The sequence below is a fragment of the Mobula birostris genome, chromosome 15 (assembly GCF_030028105.1).
Source record: "Mobula birostris isolate sMobBir1 chromosome 15, sMobBir1.hap1, whole genome shotgun sequence".
NCBI lineage: Eukaryota > Metazoa > Chordata > Chondrichthyes > Myliobatiformes > Myliobatidae > Mobula > Mobula birostris.
The window spans coordinates 66,276,483-66,293,553 of NC_092384.1; the positions used below are offsets into that span (position 1 = coordinate 66,276,483).

The 17,071-nt window shown below is 42.7% G+C and overlaps 1 protein-coding gene across 1 annotated transcript in view; it reads right to left on the bottom strand.

Annotated features, from left to right (window-relative positions):
- LOC140210720 (chromodomain Y-like protein 2) overlaps nucleotides 1-17,071 on the bottom strand; it is a 204,752-nt gene that overhangs the window by 11,121 nt on the left and 176,560 nt on the right. Inside the window, exons 5-6 of the mRNA XM_072279945.1 lie at nucleotides 15,020-15,230; nucleotides 13,523-13,666 (exon numbers count right to left, since the gene is read on the bottom strand). Coding sequence (XP_072136046.1) covers nucleotides 13,523-13,666; nucleotides 15,020-15,230 — 355 coding nt within the window. The remainder of the gene's footprint in view (nucleotides 1-13,522; nucleotides 13,667-15,019; nucleotides 15,231-17,071) is intronic.

The window sequence follows — 17,071 nt, forward strand, 5'->3', positions numbered from 1 at the left end:
TGGTGGATGTCTGGAATGCACTGCCTGCTATGGTGGAAGAGGCAAATACATTAGAGCCTTTTAAGAGACATTTGGATAGGCACATGGATGCAAGGAAGATGGAGGGATTAGGGTTTGGGTGTTTTTGATTTGCTTTTTAGCTGGTCCGGCACAACACTGTGGGCTAAGTGGCCTGACCCTGTGCTGTACTTTTCGGTTCTATGTTCAATGTTAAAGCAAATTATTTCAACTTAAGCAGAAAACTGATTCACCTTAAAGAGCAAAATGGATGGATAGAAAGGCTACAGCACAATACAGGCCCTTCGGCAATTTCTCCCAATAAAGGCAGGGAAACTTTTTTCTTCCCTGAAAATGTAGTGTGTGCAGGATAGCTACATAGAATTGCATAAAGTTAATACTAGTCACTTACAGACTGGTCACTGAATTTGACAGGGAAAATCAAAACAACTGCAAATGCTGGAAATCTAGAACAAGACAGAAAATACTGGGAATACTGAGCAGGTCAGGCTGCTGCTGTCGGAAGAGAAACACAGTAAACATTTTAGTTAAGAAACACTTCATCACATCTTCTCTGACCCAAAATGTTAGCGGTGTTTCTCTTCCCACAGACGCTGTCTGACTTAAGACCATAAGACATAAGATCAAAATTAGACCATTTGGCACATCGAGTTTACTCAGCCATTCAATCATGGTTGATCCTTTTTTCCCTTCCTCAACCCCACTCGCTGGCCTTCTCCCTGTAACTTTTGATGCCATGGCTAATCAAGAACCTATTAATTTCTGCTTAAAAACAAATCCAAAGTAGCTTGTGGTAATAAAATTCCACAAATTCACCACCATCTGGCTGAAGAAACGTCTCCACATCTCTGTTTTAAATAAATGCCCCTCTATCCTAAGGCTGTGGCCTCTTGTCCTAGATTCACCCACCATGGGTAACATTCTTTCCATATCTACTCTATCTAGGCCATTCAACTTTCGAAAGGTTTCAATGAGATCCCCCTCATCCTTCTAAATTCCAGAGAATACAGATCCAGAGCCATTGAACATTCCTCGTATGATAACCCTTTCATTCCTGGAATCCTCCTTGTGAACCTCCTCTGAACCCTCTCCAATGCCAGCACATCTTTTCTTAGATGAGGAGCCCAAAATGGTTCACAATACTCAAGGTGAGGCTTCACCAGTGCCTTATAAAGCCTCAGCATCACATCCCTGCTCTTGTATTCTAGACCTCTTGAAATGAATGCTAACACTGTATTTGCCTTCTTCACCACCGACTCACCCTGCAAGTTAACCTTTAGGATATTCTGCACAAGGTCTCCCAAGTACACTTGGCATCTCAAGGCTTTTGGATTTTCTCCCCACTTAGAAAATAGTCTGCACATTTATTTCTACTACCAAAGTGCATGAGCATGTATTTTCCAACATTGTATTTCATTTGCCACTCTCTTGCTCATTCTCCTAATCTGTCGAAGTCCTTCTGCAGCCTGCCTGTTTCCTCAACACTACCTGCCCCTCCACCAATACTCCTATCAAACTTGGCAACGAAGCCATCTATTCCATCATCTAAACCATTGATATGCAGCATAAAGACAGGCAACATTGATCCCTGCGCAACACCACTGGTCACTGGCAGCCAAACAGAAAAGGATCCTTTTATTCCCACTTGCTGCCCTCTTATCAATCAGCCAATGCTCTAACTATGCCAGTAACTTTCCTGTAATACCATGAGTTCTTAATTTGGTAAGCAGCCTCATGTGTGGCACCTTGACAAAGGCCTTCTGAAAATCCAAATATACAGCATCCACTGCATCACCTTTATCTATCCTACTTGTAATCTCCTCAAAGAATTCCAACTGGTTCGTCAGACAAGATTTTTTCCCTGAAGGAAACCATGCTGACTTTCTCTTGTCTTGTCCTGTGTCACCAAGTACTCTATAACCTCATCCTTAACAGTTGACTCCAACATACTCCCGACCACTGAGGTCAGGCTAACTGGTCTATAATTTCCTTTCTGTTGCCTTCCTCCTTTCTTAAAGAGTGGAGTGACATTTGCAATTTTCCAGTCCACTGGCACCACGCCAGAGTATAGTGATTTTTGAAAGATCATTACTAATGCCTCCACAATCTCTACCACTACCTCTTTCAGAACTATAGGGTGCAGTTCATCAGGCCCAGGTGACTTGCGTACCCTTTGATCTTTTAACTTTTTGAGCATCTTCTCCCTTATAATAGTGACTGCACTTACTTCTCTTCCCTCACATCCCTCAATATCTGGAAGACTGATGCAAAATACTCATTTAGTTCATCTGCCATCTCCTTGTCCCCAGACTTGCTGAGTATTTCCAGCATTTTCTGTTATTCCATTTAATTTATAGGGATATACTCAATGATTCACCTTCTGAGAGATTCTATTCCCACAGACGCCGTCTGACTTGTGGAGTATTTCCAGCATTTTCTGTTTTTGTAGAAATTTTTAGGGATTTATTCAATCATCCATCTCCTGGAAGGCCAGAGATTCACTGATGTGCTTCTTGAGGTCAGATATGGGAACTGAGTCCGTTTAATTTTTTTTTTACTTTCTCAGGTATCATTGCTTTTCTCTCACTTTGTGACAACTGATCCACTGCTCATTACATTATCCTTGTTACGATAATTAGAATATTGTAAGTATGTTGAACCCGAGTTAACTGTAATCCTGTTTTATCAAGTGCTCATTGACAATTGGTTGCCACAGTGCACGTCAATCTATCAGCAGAACTCCAGAGAAAAGAAACAATATTAAGTTACCTAAGGGAAGTATGAGGAAAACGTGAAGGCCCATTAACCTATTTTGCGAAGGATATCTCACCTTTAATTCGGAAACAAATTATTACTGCCTATATTTACTCTGGTTCACCAGACAATTCAGCTTCTCTGTGACTTTAAACTCACTGCTGATGCTAACAATATTGTATTGGCTGCCTTCCAGTCGAATCCCCATTCTTCAGTGGTTTGCAACTAACTCCTACAGTCTTAGTGAATTATTTACTGTTTTTTCACACTTCTGCCTGTACCTGACCTTTCATATCTCTATCTAACCTTTGCAAATTCTTGGACTGTGCACCAGCTTCCCGTTACTCCTCAAGGATTTTGATTTTCCTGCCGCCCTCTACCTCAAAGTCAGTTAGAAGCACATCCTGACAAATGAAAATCAAAAGAAAAATTAAAGATGCCAGGAACGGGATATACAATTCTAGAAGCACAGCGCAGATTGAATTGGCATAGAGACAGAAAGTACAAGACGTGGGATTGGCGGAAAGGGAAATAAAGTTAAATGTTCAGTTTTAAAACTCTGATGTATTTGGGCGTAGGTTTATTATGGTTAGCCTCCACCGCAGTCTGTGGCAGAGCATTTCACAGATTCACTACTCACTGGCTAAAAAAAATTCCTCCTTACCTCTGTTCTGAAAGGTTGCCCCTCAATTCTGAGGTTGTGTCCCCTAGTTCTGGATATCTCCACCATAGGAAACATACTCTCCACATCCACTCTGTCTAGTCCTTTCAACATTCAGTAGGTTTCAATGAGATTCTACCCCCCTCCTCAGATTCTCCTAAATTCCAGTGAGTACAGGCCCAAAGCTGCCAAATGCCTCTCACATGTTAACCCCTTCACTCCTGGAATCATCTTTGTGAACCTCCCAATGACAACACATCCTTTCTGAGATATGGGACCCAAAACTGTTGACAATAAGCCAAGTGCAGCCTGACTAGTGTCTTACAAAGGCTCAGCATTATCTCCTTGCTTTTATATTCTATTCCCCTTAAAATAAATGCCAACATTGCATTTATCTTGTTTACCACAGACTCAACCTGCAAATTAACCTTCTGGGAGTCTTGCACAAGGACTCCTAAGTCCCTCTGCACCTTTGATGTTTGAACCACCTCCCCATTTAGATAATAGCCCGCACTGTTGTTCCTTTTATCAAAATGCATTATCATACATTTCCCAACACTGTATTCCATCTGCCATTTTTTTGCCCATTCCTCCAATTTGTCTAAATCCTGCTGCAATCGCATTGCTTCCTCAGCACTACCTACCCCTCCACCTATCTTCATATCATCAGCAAACTTTGCACCAAAGCCATCAATTCCATTATCTAAGTCATTGACAAACAATGTGAAAAGTAGTGGTCCCTATACTGACCCCTGAGGAACACCACTAGTCACTGGCAGCCAACCAGAAAAGGCTCCTTTTATTCCCACTCACTGCCTCTTGCCTGTCAGCCATTCCGCTATCCATGCCAGCATCTTTCCTGTATTGCCATAAGATATTATCTTGTTAAACAGCCTCATGTGTGGCACCTTATCAAAAGCCTTCTGAAAATCCAAGTAAATGAAATCACTGCTTCACCTTTGTCCACCATGCTTGTTACTTCCTCAAAGAACTCTAACAGATTTGTCAGGCAAGATTTCCCTTTACAGAAACCATGTTGTCTTTGACTTATTTTATCATTAGTCTCCAAGTACTCTGAAACCTCATCTTTAGTAATAGACTCCAACACTTTCCCAACCACTGAGGCTATTATAGGCTTACTGGCCTATAATTTCTTTTCTTTTGTGGAGTGATATTTGCAATAGTCCAGTCCTCCAGGACCATGCCAGAATCAAGTGATTCTTGAAAGATCATGATCAATGCATCCATTGTCTCTTCAGCAACCTCTCTCAGGCCTCTGGGATGTAGTCCATCTGGTCCAGGTGACTTATCCACCGTAAGACATTTGAGATGGCCTAGCACTTTTTCCTTTGTAATAGCAATGGCATTCACTCCTGCTCCCTGACACTCATGGACCTCTGGTACACAGTTAGCATCTTCCACAGTGAATGCTGATGCAAAGTACCAATTAAGTTCATCTGCCATTTCTTTGTCTCCCAATACCATCTCACCAGCATCAATTTCCAGTGGTTCAATGTTAATGCTCACCTCCCTTTTACTTTTTATATAACTGAAAAAAAGACTTTCAGTATCCTGCTTTATATTATTGGCTAGTTTGCCCTCATATTTCATCTTTTCCTTTCTTATAGCTTCTTTAGTTGCCTTTTGTTAGATTTTAAAAGCTTCCTAATCATCCAACTTCGCACTCACTTTTGCTACCTTATGTGCCCTTCCCTTGGCTTTTATGTAGTCCTTAATTTCCCTTGTCAGCCGCGGTTGCCTAGCCCTGCCATTTGTGAACTTCTTCTGTGGGACATATCTATCCTGTGCCTTGTGAACTATTCCCAGAAACTTCAGACACCTCTGCTCTGCCATTATCCTCCTCAGTATCCTCCTCCAAACCACCTGAGCAAGCTCCCCTCTCATGCCTCATTTATTCTCTTTATTCCATTGTGATGCTGATATATCTCTCTCTCAAATTGCAGTATGAATTCAATCATATTATGATCACTGCCTCCTAAGGGCTCCTTTACATTAAGCTCCCTAAAAAGATCTGGGTTATTACACAACACCCAATCTAAGATAACCTTTCCCCAAGTAGGCTTAAGCACAAGCTGCTCCAAAAAGCCATCTCAGAGGCATTGAACAAATTCCCTCTCTTGCAATCTGACACGAACCTGATTTTCCCAAACCCCTTGCATATTGAAGACTCCCATTACAATTGTGACATTGTCCTTTCCAGCTCCCTTTGTTATCTCAACCCCACATCTTGTCTACTATTTGGAGGCCTATATATGATTTCCATAATGTTTTTTTTAACCCTTGCAGTTTCTTAACTCCACCCACAAACATTCTCTGGCTCTATGTCACCTCTTTCTAAAGATATAATTCCATCTCTTACCAACAGAGCCACACCACTACCTATGCCTTCCTGTCTGTCCGTTCGATACAAAGTATACACCCTTTGATGTTCAGCTCCCAGCTATGGCCTTCTTTCAGTCACGGCTCAGTGATGCCCACAACGTCATACTGACCAAATCTCTAATCGTGCCACGAGTTTGTCCACCTTATTTTGAATGCTACGCACATTTAAGTACAGCACCTCCAATCCTGCATTCTTCACCCTTTTGAATTTTGGCTCAGTGGTACAATTTAACTCGTTGCTCTGCCTACATTTGTACCCAGTTTGCTGGCTTGTCCTTCCTTACATTCATGTTACATTCATCATCTACTTGTAAACCTGCTGGCTCATTCTCAGCTCTATCATGGTTCCTATCCCCCTGCCATATTAGTTTAAACCACTCCCAATAGCCCCAGTAAACGTGCCTGCAAGAATATTTGTTCCCTTCAGTTTCAAGTGCAATCCAACCCTTTTACCGGTCCCAACTGCCCCATAGGAAGTCCCAATTATCCAGAAATCTGAAAACCTGCCCCCTGCTCCAATTCTTCAGACACACATTTATCTGCCACCTCATTCTATTCCTACCCTCACTGTCACGTGGCACAGGCAACAACCCTGAGATTACTACCCTTGAGATCATGTTTATCAGCTTCCTTCCTAACTCCCTGTATTCTTTTTTCAGGACCTCCTCCCTTTTTCTTCCTATGTTGTCGGTACCAATATGTATGACTTCTGGCTGCTCACCCTCCCTTTCCAGGATATTGTGGATTCCTTCAAAAACATTGTAGACTCTGGCACCCGGGAGACACCAGGTAAGGTAATTTGATTCCAAATAATTGGTTTATTGATCATAACTGAATGCTGCTCTGGTGCTTCCCACTTCCTCCCCTCTCCCTGTTCCCTTCCCACTCTCAGTCCCAAACAGACCCCATATCAGATTTATTATCACTCACATATGTCATGAAATTTGTTTATTTTGTGGCAGCAGTACAGTGCAATACATAAAATTATACAGTACTTTGCAAGTCACCCTAGCTATATATATGTGTCTAAGACTTTTGCAGAGTGTGGTATATATAATTAAAATATCGAACATCACAGCATGGTGCAGGCCCTTTGGCTCATGATGTTGTGCCAGCATTTTAACCTACCCTAATATCAATCTAACCCTTCCCTCCTGCAAAGCCCCCTATTTTTCTATCTTTGACGTGCCTGTCTAAAAGTTTCTTAAATGGCCCTAATGTAACTGCCTCTTGCAGCACTCTTAGCAAAGAGTTCCACACGCCCAACACTCTCTGTGTGAAGAGCTTAGCTCTGATAACCCCTCCCTCTATAACTTTCCTCCAACCAACCTATAATTATACCCCCTTGTATTAGCCATTTCTGCACAGGGAAAAATAGTCCACCCGATCTGTGACTCATCATCTTCTACACCTAATTATTCAGGAATTTTCTGGGAATTATAGTACGGTTGCTTCTGTATCCTTCTGGAAGCATTTTAAGTTTCTACAGAAGGAGTCATGACAGATGAATCTAACTATCTTACAGGTTAATTGTTATCAGTGGAATTTTGTTTGTCTCTAGTCTGAGCCGCCCACGGCAGCTTTTTACTTTTGTATTTTTGTTGTTCTTATAACACTTCATAAATCGGCAGTAAACAACAAACTTTATGCCTGATTCTTGACTTCCAAAGAAACATCGGATCACAAAAACATCAGAATCCAACATGTGTTCACAGTATTTTGTGTTTCTATGCCAATTCAGCAGGTGCTTGTGCAGACTTACTGAGAAGAGAAACCAACTGTCCTCCAGAATCCTCCTCGTTCTGTGAATTCTTAATGTCTCCAGTCTTGTAACTGGAGAATTTTGTTTTCATGCCATCTTACTTTTCAAAGGAAAGCCTTTTAATCAATGCTTAAAGCATGATCTTGATATGATTTGATAAGATTAGTCAAGAAACAAAGTTGTTTGTTAACTCACCAACTACATTGCAGGTAAGGATTAGGGAGGACACTGTCTATATCTTAACATTGCTTTGCAAGATAATGGCATTCTTTAACAAAAACTGTAAATACTGAAGATACTCCTCAGGTCAATCAGTATCTGTGGAGGGAGAAACAGTCTATTTCTATTCAGAGTATCAATCCAACTAGAGTTTCTTCAATCAGATTCTTCAAATCAGTTCATTTATTATTAGACAGATCTTTCATCTCCACTGCTCTGGACCCAAGCATCAGTGCGGAAGCTGGGGTCTATCCTCATTGTTCCTGCAGTTCAAACCACCAAAATCACCCCAGATCGATGCAGTGGTTAGATCTCAGAATTCCCAATCACCTTCCCCTGCCCTGAAAATTGTTAACGTCCATTACATCTTAAAAGCCACTTTTTGCACGTCCTATTTGACATCTGCTCATTGATCCCAGCGAACATTTGTCTTGGGGCATTAAAGTGGTTTACAACCAGTGGGGTATTTCTGACGTCGCAAATGCCTGCAAAAAGCTCCCTCAAGCAGCAGTGTAATAAACAGCAGATAATCTGTTCTAAGAAAAGTTAATCAAAGGATAAATATTGGGCAAGTTAATTCCCTTGCTCTTCAAAATAGCACCATGAGTCACTTATACCCACCTTAGGGAACAGATGGGATCTCAGTTTGATTGATTCACACAGAGAAAGCTGCCTCACTATTCTGACTGAAGCCTAGAATTCTCATCCAGGATGAGGCTTCTCCTTCATTCTGGAATGAAATGTTCTTCTTTAAAGAAGGGGGCTTCCCTTCCTCCAACATCAATGCTGCCCTCAACTGCATCTCTTTCACTTCACGCACCTCTGTTCTCACGCCGTCCTCCCGCCACCCTACCAGGGATAGGGTTCCTCCTGTCCTCACCTACTACCCCATCAGCCTCCGCATCCAACATACAATGCTCCGCAGCTTAAGGCATCTCCAACGGGATCCCACCACCAAGCATATCTTTCCCTCCCGCCCACTTTCTGCCTTCCACAGGGATCGTTCCTTAGTCCATTCGTCCTTCCCCATTGATCTCCTTCCTGGCACTTATCCTTGCAGGTGGGACAAGTGCTACACCTCCTCCCTCACTACAGTTCAGAGCCCTAAATATTCCTTCCAGTTGAGGCAACACCTCGCCTGTTAGGGTCTGTTGGGGGCATATATATTGTGGTCGGTGTGGCCTCCTGTATATCGGCGAGACACAACATAGATGGGGAGACTGCTTCGCTGAGTACCTATGCTCCGTCTGCCATAAAAAGCTGTATCTCCCTGTGGCCACCCATTTTAATTCCACTTCCCATTGCCAATCCATAGTCTCCTCCATTGTCATGATTAGAGGAACAACACCTTATATTCCATCTGGGTAGCCTCCAACCTGATGGCATGAAGATCGATTTCTTGAACTTCTGGTAATGTCCCATTCCCACCCCCCACTTCACCATTCCCTATCTCCTTGTCCACCTATCGCCTCCCTCTGGTGCTCCACCTCCCCCATTTTCTTTCTTCCATGGCTTTCTGTCCTCTTCTATCAGACTCCCCCTTCTACAGCCCTGTACCTCTTTCACCAATCAACTTCCCAGCTCTTTACTTCATCCCTTCCCTTTCAAGTTTCACTTATTACCTTCTGTTTTTCTGTCCCCTTCCTCCATCTATTAAATCTACTCCTCAGCTTTTTATCTCTCGGGTCCTGCCGAAGGGTCTGGGCCCGAAACATTGACTGTACTTTTTTCCATAGATACTGCCTGGCCTGCTGAGTTCCTCCAGCATTTTTGTATGCGCAGTTTGCAATGTGGCTCTTTTTGGTGTCCTGTCCCAGTGAAGGGTCTCAATTCAGAACATCGGCTGTCCATTGTTCTCCACGGTTGCTGCCTGACTTGTGGAGTTTATTTATTTATTGAGATACAGCATGGAGAGGCCCTTCCGGCCTTTTGAGCCATGTCGGCCAGCAATATCCCCCAAGTTAATCCGAGCCTAAACATGTGACAATTTACAAAGGCCAACTAACCTGCTAACCGGACTGAGGGAGGAAACTGGAGCACCCTGAGGAAATCCATGTGGCCACGGGGAGAACATAAAAAACTCCTTTACAGGCAATGATGAGAATCGAACCCAGCTCGCCTGTACTGTAACACGTTGTGCTAACCACTACACTATCATGCCACCCTACCCACAGTGTGTTGCTTGGCCATTCTGAGTGATCTGGTTGGCAATGCCCTCAAGAGACAGTGCCCCAAGAAGTTGGCATCCATCATTAAGGACTCTCGCCATCTGGGACATACCCACTTCTCATGAACAGGAAGAGGAATGTTTCTTAATCCGTGGAGCAGAATATCAGGGAGGTGGTTCCTGAGCCTGAAGACTCGCACGACTCTGAACTGCTCGGATTTGGTTCCACAACCTACCGACTCACCTTCAAGGGCTCTCTACAACTCATTGTCTCAGGTCTCAGTACTATCTATTTTATTTGCAGTCTTCTTTCGCACACTGGCTGGTTGCCATTCTTTGTGCATTTATACATAGTTCTGTCATAATTTCTTTTTAATTCTTGCAAATGGCCGCAAGAAAACGAATCTCAAGTGTATGGGAAAACACATATACATACTACGATAAGGAAACTTACTTACATAAGAAGGAAAAAGTGCTAGACAAACCCAAAACTCTTTAGGTGGAAGTCAGTTGGGCCAGATGGACTACATCCTAGAGTCCCGAGAAAGATCGTTGAGGAGATAATGGATGTATTGGTCATGATCTTTCAAGAATCACTTGATTCTGGCATGGTCCTGGAGAACTGGACGATTGCAAATGTCACTCCACTCCTTAAGAAGGGAGGAAGGCAAAAGAAAGGAAATTGTAGGCCAGTTAGCCTAATCTCAGTGATTGGAAAGTTTTGGAGTCTACTATGAAGGATTAGGTTTTGAGGTATTCGGAGACTAATGATAAAATAAGTCAAAGTCAGCATGGTTCCTGTAACGGGAAATCTTGCCTGACAAATCTGTTAGAGTTCTTTGAGGAAGTAACAGGCAGGGTGGACAAAGGAGAGGCAGTGGATGTCATTTACTTGCATTTTCAGAAGGCGTTTGATAAAGTGCCACACATGAGGCTGCTTAACAAGATAAAATTCTATGGCGTTACAGGAAAGATATCTACATAGATAGCGGAATGGCTGACAGGCAGGAGGCAGTGAGTGGGAATAAAAGGGGCCTTTTCTGGTTGGATGCCAGTGACGTGGTATTCTTCAGAGTCACAGTTTTTCACTTTGTTTGTCAATGACTTAGAACAGAATTGATGCCTTTGTGGCAAAGTTTGCAATTGATATGAAGATAGGTGGAGGGGTAGGTAGTGCTGAGGAAGGAATGCGATTGCAGCAGGACTTAGACAAACTGGAAGAATGGGCAAAAAAGTGGCAGATGGAATACAGCGTTGGGAAATGTACGATAATGCATTCTGGTAAAAGGAACAATGGTGTGGACTATTATCTAAATGGGGAGAAGGTTCAAACATCAGAGGTGCAGAGGAACTTGGAAGTCCTCGTACAAGACTCCCAGAAGGTTAATTTACTGGTTGAGTCTGTGGTAAAGAAGGCATATGCAATGTTGGCATTTATTTCAAGGGGAATAGAACATAAAAGTAAGGAGATAATGCTAAACCTGTATAAGACACTAAACAGGCCGCTCTTGGAGTATTGTCAACAGTTTTGGGCCCCATATCTCAGAATGGAGATGTTGTCACTGGAGAGGGTCCAGAGAAGGTTCACGAGGATGTTTCCAAGAATGAAGGGGTTAACATATGAAGAGCGTTTGGCATCCTTAGGCCTGTACTCACTGGAACTTAGAAAAATGCGGGGGGCGGGGGGGTGGTCTCATTGAAATCTACTGAATGTTGAAAGGACAAGTTAGGGTAGATGTGAGAAGATATTTCCTATAGTGGGAGTATGCAGAACTAGAGGGCACAGCGTCAATATTTAGGGGCGACCCTTTAGACCAGAGAGCAGTAAATCTGTGGAATACTCTGCCACAGACTGCAGTGGAGGCCAAGTCTGTGCATATATTTAAGGTGGAAGTAGATCGTTTCCTGATCAGTCAAGGCAGCAAAGGATATGGTGAGAAGGCAGGTGTATAGGGTTGAGTGGGATCTGGGATAGTCAGGTGGAATGGCGGAGCAGACCCGATGGGCTGAACAGCCTAATTCTTCTTCTATGTCTTATGATAATAAATTTACTATGAATGTTAAACTCAAGGATTCAGAGACAGCTTCTTCCCAACTGTGGTTGATTTCTGAACGGATCTATAAATATTACCTCATTATTGCTTGTCTTGCACTATTTATTTTGTAGCTTATATTAATTTTATGTCTTTGCACCGTACTGCTGCCAAAGAACAAAAATTTCATGCCAGTGACAATAAACCCGATTCTGTTTCTGTTACGTCCTTCAGGAATTCTACTTCTGGATGCTTTGTTAATCGTCTGTCAATGACTTAGACGTCCTGAAAGCAGCAAACACGGAACTAGGCCAGGATATCACTTCTTGTCATTGCTCAGAACTTCAGCTTCAAATCTGCTTTGCCACATCAAGAGCACGTCATTAAAAATAAAAAAAATTCCCTGCAGATTATAGACATCAGAAACAAAACAGAAAATACACGGAAAACCCAGCTCAGGTATCATCTGTGGAAACATAAACTGTTGTTGACCTGAAATGTTGACGGTTTCACTTTCCACAGATGCAGCCTGACCTGTTCGAGGGCTTCCAGCATTTTCTGTTTTTGTTAACGATAGTCGTTACCTTCCAGAGCAATGTTAAAGGGTCAGTAAGTTACCTACCTATTCCTTACCTGTAGCTGATGGGTCAACAACCAATTTTGTTCTCCTTAACAAATCTTATCTAATCATATCAAGGCCACACTTGGTCTCTGAACATCTTTCAACATCTCTGAAGATCTCTCCTCAACATACCCATATTAATGCAATTATGAAGAAGGCGTGCCAGTGGCTATATTTCATTCGAGTCTTGAGGAGACTTGGTACGTCACCAAAGACTCCAACAAGTTTCTACAAATACAAAGTGGAGAGTATTCTACTCGTTGCATCACTGTCTGGTATGAAGATGCCAATACAAAGAATCCTAAAAAGCTGCATGGGGTTGTAAAACCAGTCAGCTCCATAATGGGCACCAGCCTCCCTATCATCGATGATCAAGGACGCCTTCAAAGACAATGCCTCAAGATAGCAGCACCCATCATCACTAAGGACCCTCCCTATCCATGACATGCCCTCTTCTCATTCCTACCATCAGGGAGCGGGTAGAGAAACCTGAAGATACATACTCAACACTTCAGGAACAGCTCAACATCAGATTTCTGAATTGTCCATGAACGCTTGAACACTATCTCATTATCTTGCTCTATTTGCTCAATTACTTTTTAAAAAAATAGCTCTTATTGTAACTTATAGTAACCTTTTATGCATTGCACTGTACTGCTGCCACAAAACAACACATTTCATGACATATGTCAGTGATATAAAACCTGATTTTGAGTTAATAAAATGGAAGGGCATGAAAGCAGGATTCTCAGGAGAAACCGTTACAAATTATTAACTCACTACCATTTAAAACATAATCTGATTCACTCCTCTCATGAACATCAGGACCGCTGAAACATAAAGTTAAGCCGCAATGTTATTTGTAAGTGATGGATAAACTTGCCACTGCACTGCAGGACGCCATCTCTTTCACCCGCAACATAACTTCTTGGCTGAATGTGGTCGGCCAGAAGACTTGAGACACCAGTCCCCTACTGCAGGCTTCCTGTGCCGTTAATTTTCTACCACAAAACAGCATTTCGTTTGCCTGAAAGAAGAAAACATAGTTTTGTAATTTTTATTTCTGGCAGAAAAGATATTGAGATAAGGGAGCAGTAAGGGTTTGTGATAAATAGGGAATTAAATTAATCAAATTAAGTAGTAATGAACTTTCAGTTCTGGATTGTCCCAGAAGAGGAAGCACCTATTCCGTATTGATCCTGTCATGGCACCTCAGGATCTTGTATGTTTCAATCTTGGAAGTAGGTATAAGGGGGATGTCAGAGTTAAGTTCTTCACACAGAAAGTGGTGGGTGCATGGAATGCACTGCCAGCAACGGTGGTAGAGGCGGATACATTAGAGTCTTTTAAGAGACTCTTAGATAGGTATATGGAGCTTAGCAAAATAGAGGGCTATGCGGTAGGGAAATTCTAGGCAGTTTCACGGGTTGGCACAACAATGTGGGCCGAAGGGCCTGTAATGTGCTGTACATTTCTATGTTTCAATCAAGCCCCGCTTACACACTTCAAGAGTTTAACAGCTTCAAACCTGGTCCAAACGGTCCTTGTAATGTTTCCAGTTGCTAGTCATAGAGTTACACAGCACAGAAACAGGCCCTTCAGCCCATCTCATCCATGATGACCAAGATGTCTATCTGAGTTGGAACCATTTGCCTGTGTTGGGCCCATATCTGTCTAAACCAGGGCTTCCCAACCCTTTTTTTTTATGCCACGGAGTCTTACCATTATCCGAGTGGTCCTTGGAACCCCGTTCTAAACCTTTCCGATACATGTACCTGTTCAAATAACTTTTAAACCCTGTAATTGTGCACACCACCGCAGCTTCCTCTGGGAGTTCATTCTAAATACCCAGCACCCTGAGGGTGAACAAGCTTCTCTTGGGTCCCTTTTAAATCTTTTCCTCCCTTCTTGCCTTAAATCTATGTCCTTTTCATGCTTTCGACTTGGAGGAAAAGGACTGTGGCCATTTACAGTGCCTCCTCAATCCAGTCTTCCCAAGGAACTGCCAGTTCTACAATGACCACCTGTTTTGAGGTTTATGACAGGGATGATGATGCGATCAAGTCAGGGAATTTAATTGTACCCATCATCTTATCTAAAATGTTCTTCACCGAACTATTGAGCAACATCCATGGGCAAAGTTTGTCTGTAATGCTCTGGAAGTAGACCCAAAGGCCAAGAATTGAGTCTGCTCTGTCATTCAACAGCGACTGATTTATGAAAATGTCAGAGTTAAGTGTAGTCATATTAAATAGATAAAGTAAAACAAATGAGTTCTGCAGAACACTCACTGAGCATCTGTATACAAAGGCAACTTTAATCTAAAGAAGAGTGTTTACTGAGAGAAGGATCTTCATATTATTTGACAAGAGGTACTCACTAGAGCGACTCCCATTATCTGCGGAAAGGTATATGACGAGCACCCAGCTGGTGTTAATCGTATGGTTGCGTACGGAGTCTGAAACCAGGCCTTTTCACTGGCCCACACAATGTCACAGAGGGGGAGGATCGAAGCTCCCAGTCCCAGAGCTGGTCCATTGACTGCCACCACAATGGGCTTCTTGAACTGAATGAAGGCATTCACAAAGTCTCTGGAAGAAAGGAAAAAAACAGCAAATACAACGTAAGACCATAAGGTACAGCAGCACAGTGAGGCCATTTGGCCAATCGAGTCTACTCCACATTGTAGACTATCTTTGATAAACTGGGGAATGGCTCCTGGTTGACTGACTTGTGGTCATACAGACATTTGACTACCAACTACCATCATTAAGGACTCTTACCAAATAGGATATGACCTGTTCTCATTTCTATTACCAGGGAGGAGGTACAGGAGCCTGAAGACACACCCTCAATATTTTAGGAGTTCAACCATTAGATTTCTGAACAGTCTTTGCACCCATGAACACTACCTCATTTATTCTTCTCCCCACCCTGTATTATCTACCTATTTATAGTGATTTTATGTCTTGCATTGCTGCAGCAAAACAACAAATTTCACTTTAGTTAAGTTAGTGATAATGAACTTGATTCTAATACCGTGACATTACGATGAGTTACATCACATTGGCCTCAATAATGGGTGCACAGCATACTGGACATGTAATACTATGTTGCCTGCTTAGCATTAGGGATGAAGAAAAAATGCTTCAATGATTTTTATCCAATTAGAAGATGATTGGAAGTAATATTGAGTAAGGAATCCTGTTTTCCAGTGGTGAGAGCCACATTACACCTTTCCCGCCGCTGTCTGTAAGGAGTTTGTACGTTCTCCCCATGACTGTGTGGGCTTTCGTCGGCTGCTCTGGTTTCCTCTCACAGTCCAAAGACGTACCAGTTAATAGGTTAATTGGTCATTGTAAATTATCCTGTGATCAGGCTAGGGTTGCTGGGTTACACGGCTCAATGGGGGGGGGGGGAGGGTCTGTTCTGCACTGTAACTCAAAAAGTAAATAAATAATGCTTCACAGTGCAGATTCATAAACATAAGAGATTCTGCAGATGTTGGAAATCTAGAACAACACACACAAAATGCAGGAGAAACTCAGCACATCAGGCAGCATCCATGGAGATGAATGAACAGTCAATGTTTTGTACCGAGACCCTTCATTAGGACTGGAAAGGAAGGGGAAAGGTGCCAGAAAAGAAGGTGAACCCTCCTGGCTTCACCTAAAATCTTCGAGCTTATTCTCCTTCCCATCCCCCCACCTTCTTATGAAGCAGTAGAGTCTACCTCAGACAAGATTGGATAGATTTCTGCATAGTAGGGGAATTAAGGCTATAGGGAAAAGGAAAGTAGGTGGAGATGAGTCCATGGTCAGATCAGCCACGATCTTATTGCATGGCGGGGCAGGCTCGACAGGCCAGATGGCCTACTCCTGCTCCTATTTCTTATGTTTTTATTCTGGCATTTTCCCTGATCCTTTCCAGTCCTGATGAAGGCTTATTCATTTCCATAGATGTTGCCTGACCTGCTGAGTTCCTCCAGCATTTTGTGTGTGGTCCAGTTTTCATACTTCAGCTCAGGATTACTAGTTGAGTGCATTATATTTGGTCATGTTGCTGCAGACCTCTGTCTGGTTTAAATTCATGTAAACGCAAATATGGGCAGTGACCAGGGCAAAGAATTGTTGATACTTCCAAAACTCTGAGGTCACGCCTTAGCCTCCTATGTTCCAGTGAGAATAAATAAAACCTGTCCAATCTCTCCTTATAGTTACAGCCCTTCATACCAGGCAGTAGCTTTTAACTGAGGCATCAAAGCAGCATCCAATTCCGAAGCATTTCAGTTTGGTATGGGAACTGTAGTGCCCAAGATCACAAGAATTTACAGGGCAGCGAATGCAGTCCCATAATCCACCCTTCCTTCCTCCAACTGTCTACACTTCCCACTCTCAGCAAAGCAGCCAACTTCACTTGCCCCATCATTGAA